Source organism: Nanorana parkeri, unplaced genomic scaffold (assembly GCF_000935625.1).
Source record: "Nanorana parkeri isolate BGI_ZX_2015 unplaced genomic scaffold, ASM93562v1 scaffold396, whole genome shotgun sequence".
Classification (NCBI taxonomy): domain Eukaryota; kingdom Metazoa; phylum Chordata; class Amphibia; order Anura; family Dicroglossidae; genus Nanorana; species Nanorana parkeri.
Window position 1 is genome coordinate 737361 of NW_017306664.1, and position 4968 is coordinate 742328.

Consider the following 4968-nt stretch of genomic DNA (forward strand, 5'->3'; position numbering starts at 1 on the left):
CCCCCCGGACGGACCCGCCGCTCTCAGCGAATCTGCCGCTCCAGGCAAACGCCTTGTTTGCCTCGCGGCAGATACGCCCCTGAGTACGAGTATCAATACTTTTTTTCCGGTACTCGCCGATACCAAGTACCAATACCGGTGCCGTGTGTCCCGATTATCAGGAAGTCGGGTGGCAGATCATGACTTTTCCTGATTACCTGTGAAGCCAGTGTTCTATCGAAAGAACAACAGCTTTACTCGCCGAGGCTGACTGGCTTCCTGACCAATCAAGAAACAGGGACACAAGTCATGACGTGCCACCCAGCTTCCTGATTGGTTAGGAAGCCAGGCTGCCTACCAACAAGTGATGTTGGCTTCCTAGCCAATCAGCAAGCCGGGGTCGGCACATTATGACCCGCCTCCCGTCATCCTGATTGGCTAGGAAGCTGGCTCCACTTGTTCCTAGGCAGCCTGGCTTTCTGACCAATCAGGAAGATGGGATTGGTTAGGAAGCCAGGCTGCCTAGCAACAAGTGAAGCCGGCTTCTTAGCCAATCAGAAAGCCGGGAGTCGGTTCATAGCCCAACCCCGGCTCCCTGATCGGGAAGGAGGTCGGCTCTATGCTCCTTCAGCACTGCCGGTCAGAGCGAGATCTTCCTCTGACTGGAAGTTTTGGTATCGGAGGTAAGTATCAGAGCATTTGGCCGGGTATGCTTACGGTATCAGTGCATCCCTACTTTTAAGTATACTTGTGCTTTTCCTATGCAGAACAAAGCAACAGGTTTACTTATTTATTCTCTTCACTTCTCCCCTCTCTGCTCACTTACAGGAGTGAAAAGACGCCATGTGAAAGCTCCAGGTCAATCTAGTCAAAGTCCACAAAGGGCTAGGGACTCTTTCCCTGACCCCATGTGACTGTACCTGGTGCCTAAACTGCACCAGCACCAGCACTGTCAAGTAGGAGGTAGAGCAATGAGTCACATAATCCCCCATGTCTGGAAGTACCAAGTATGTCACTTCCCCAGAAGCATCAAGGGAGATAAGGGTATGTAACTATAATCAACTGCAGGGGGTGGCATTAAAGTGAACCTGGCAAAACACACATGGACTTAAAGTAAAACATGTAGCATATTTAACCCTAAAAAAAATTACTTTTTCAATTTGACCTAAAAAAAAATAATGGAAAGAGCACTGCACAAGGTTGATTATTATCAGGATTTGTCAACATACTTTGTGTGGTTTGTAACCTTGACTAAGCCTCGCTTGGAAGAAGGAAACACATCAAGTTTTCTGATCATCATGTTTATCTACCACTCTAACTTTAAATCACACTTTTTTCATTCTGTACTGTTAGATGGTCCAGGGGACCAACTTTAGAATCCCTTTCGGGAGAAATAACAGCGTGCAAATCTTTCAAAGCAAGCTAGAATGGAAAATAAACAAATACAGTTCTGAAAACTTGAAATCTCCAAGCTGTCCAGAGGGAACCCAACATACACTAAACCATTTTTCTCCAAGATATAATCTAAACATGAGTACATAGCAAGAGAGCAAAAAGTTATAAGGTAGACACTCTATTACAATTATGTGGCGTATATTACACCAAAGAAAAAATAAACAAAGCAATATATAATACATATATTGATTTTATTTTACATGGGTTGGTGATAAGTGGTTTCAATTAATGTAATAGTATAAGTGTTGAATTGAAACATAGTTATGTTTAAAATGCACTTGTGCCCATACTATGGCCATTAAAGTATTTGTATATTCTTAACAAACAGTAAAAGAGCAGTAAAACAAGCCACCATTGACCTCTCTAGCTGCTTTTACTGTTAAGTAATTAATTCTCAAAGTTCTGTAAGGATCACAACAGAGAGGCCAAGGTTCAAGTTGGTTTCCAATAACTTAGAAACAGCAAATGGGTGCACATTAGCGGGTTGTCAGGCTGCCAAGATCTGCTCTTACAGAAAGTAATAGGTAAAAAGATAGGATTGCATTACCTCTCTGAAGATTATTTTCTGCACAATGCCTATAGCTCAACAAGGTCAACAATGATGAAATGCAAAATGAAGCAACCCATAACTATCAGACTGTATAAGTTAATATAGCTGATGTCTGATTGCTTGTCAGGGACTACGGCTAGGGCTGCTAGGGCAGGGGTGGCAAACAGCCCTTCGCATTCATTCTATTGACAGTCAGTAGCATATTCTCATGTGCGACAAAAGGTTAATTCATCTTCCCTTGTTGCCTCTGCACAACTAATGCATCTAGGTTGGTGGAATTAGTGTGATATGGGTCCCAATCATTGTCCTTACACCAAGAACTGAATTGGTAGAACTGGTGGACAAGAGAGATGATTTAAGTGTGTAGATATTCTTTCTTCACCCAGAAAGGGTGTGGAAGAAAGGGGCAGCAGAACACAGTTGGGGCTAGGAGGGCAGAAAATATAAATCAATCCATGAGTATGAACATTAAAGCCCTTGCATGTTCAATTGGAAAATGTTACAGGTTTGCCTTTACCCTTTAAGTATATGACCCTTTAAGTCTTAATAATGAATAAACTCCCATCTCCTTTCCACTAACATCTGGCATCTGATATGACCTTCTCAGTATGTCTTATTATAAGCACATTGTAGATGAGCATCTTAAAAAGCTGCAGGGACCTAATCATTTTGCCATCATTTGTATACATCTCAAGTGGTGAGTCAAGACTGGCCCCTTAATCAAATCAGACATTAGCTGACTGGCACATCAATTCTAAATCCTTAAGCCCAGCCATAGTACATTAGGCAGACACAATACAACAATGCTGTAGGAATACATGTTTTATCACTTACTATGTGCAGCTCTAAGTAGTCCCCGAGTCCTGTAGAGCTGTCCACTCTAACCAATATCGCTTCTTTCTGTACCGTGCTAAACCCTATCGCCAGTCTGTCTGCGCGTGTGCTGGGCCGATCGTTCGGGGGCCACGTGTATGTTATCTGTCCTCCTCCTTTACTAAAAATATACGTTGTTCCAGCTGGAAGAAAAAGAAGAAAAAAATTATTTAGCTACATAAACAAAATACTACCAATTAAATGATTCTATTATTTTAGAATGAGGAAACAAAGGGAGCAATTTTGTAACTGTTCCTAAATGAAGAACTGTCTGTGCTGCCCCCAGTAATGTAAAGTGTTTTCCTATGCAGGTCTGAATACAAGAATCGGATTGGTTTCTATGGGAAATACCAACAATCATACCAACTGTATTTTTCCATTGCAGGTTTGAATCTGGTTACACTTACATTGGAAGATACTTTGTCTTTCTGATACTTTGATAAGAGACACAATTTACTCATCAGTACAGGTGAAACTCAAATAATTAGAATATCGTGCAAAAGTAATTGCAGTAATTGCTGCAAAAGGGGCCCAAACCAAGTACTGCATACATATGCATGCTTATACTTTTCAGAGGTCCAATATTGTTCTATGTACAATCCTTGTTTTATTGATTGCATGTAATAATCTACTTTTTTGAGGTTGTGGATTTGGGGTTCTTGGGGTTCTCATGAGCTGTAAGCCATAATCATCACAATTATGACAAATCACGGCTTGAATTATCTTGCTTTGCATGTAATGAGTCTATCTCATATATTAGTTTCACCTTTTAAGTTGCATTAGTGAAATAAATGAACTTTGCACGATATTCTAATTATTCGAGTTTCACCTGTATGTTTGTTGTTTTCACCATAGCAGCTTGTTTGAGAAACTATCCTTTTTACTGATATTTGCCAAGAATAATACAATGCTTAAAATGAGTGATACTCTGGTTCCCAATGCCTGACACCATGATGGGTGAAATATCAGGAACTGTGGCAGCAAAGCTCACCCCTTAATAAGGACTTCCATGTTGCCTGGACCAAGCAACGTATCATGTCCCCTTAGTAGTATGCACCAGGAGGACATAATAATTACCTTTCCTGCTTCTTTCCACCAGTCCAATTCACAGCCCTGCACATGGCAGCACTTAGTGGGGGGATTCATAAAAACGTGTCCAGACAGAATCTGGAGCAGTTTCCTATGGTTACCAATCAGCTTCTCTGTTTCGTTTTAAAAGCTTAACTGAACAAACTGAAAAAATAAACTGATTGGTTGCTATGGACAACAGCTACAGATTCTGTCTGCTCCAGTTTTTATGACCTGCCCCACTGAGGACTGACTTGGGTTGCTAGGGGAGTGTTGAATGTTTCTCTATGTTTGACAATCTGCAGTGGTGGACTGAGTAGGAGAGGGAGGGCACGTAAGCATTAACTCCTCCTGGTGTACGCTGCCAAGCAAACCTTTTACTTGGATCGTTGAGGCAAAGAAGGTTGGCTTTAGGCACCCAAGGAATCTAAAAATAGCCACCTCGCAACTCAGCCCCAGGTCTCCGATAAACCATACTTGGTGAACTGGCCTGAAAGCTGAACTGCTATGGATACTGTTTAAACCATGCTGTATTATATGAAAAACAGTTATTTATTAACTTTACAAATTGCATGCATATAGAGGCAAGCTCATATTATTACTTAGCTCAGGCACATATAATCATAGTGTTAGTCTGCATTATGCAGTACCACATAGTTTGCAAAGAAAAAGTAAACAGCATTTATCCAGTAGGTTCAGGTTCTTATACCAGGGAATCTACTATCAAACTGCTCTGCCGCAGGAGTTGGCAATCCTTGGAAAAATACAGCCTGTCTTCGGACCTGTCCAGTCTGTGATTGGACAGTGAAAAGAGCAGAAGCACACTGATGAAATCATCCCTGTGCAAAGAAGGAGTACTCTGACTGACTCAGAGTGCTGCCACCCCTTTTTCAGTCTTAGGGGTCTATTCACTAAGCTGTCGAGGGCAGCCGAGTGAATGACCGATCTGAAGTGAAGTGAGCCGAACACTGTTCGGCTATTCACTTCAGGCTGGTACGGCTGATTTCAGCCGTACATCGGCTGAAATCAGCCGTACATCGGCT

The 4968-nt window shown here is 42.0% G+C and overlaps 1 protein-coding gene across 1 annotated transcript in view; it reads right to left on the bottom strand.

Annotated features, from left to right (window-relative positions):
• The window catches only part of LOC108789430 (neurexin-1), a 706321-nt gene that overhangs the window by 184233 nt on the left and 517120 nt on the right, over positions 1–4968 (bottom strand). Inside the window, exon 13 of the mRNA XM_018559452.1 lies at positions 2819–3000. Coding sequence (XP_018414954.1) covers positions 2819–3000 — 182 coding nt within the window. The remainder of the gene's footprint in view (positions 1–2818; positions 3001–4968) is intronic.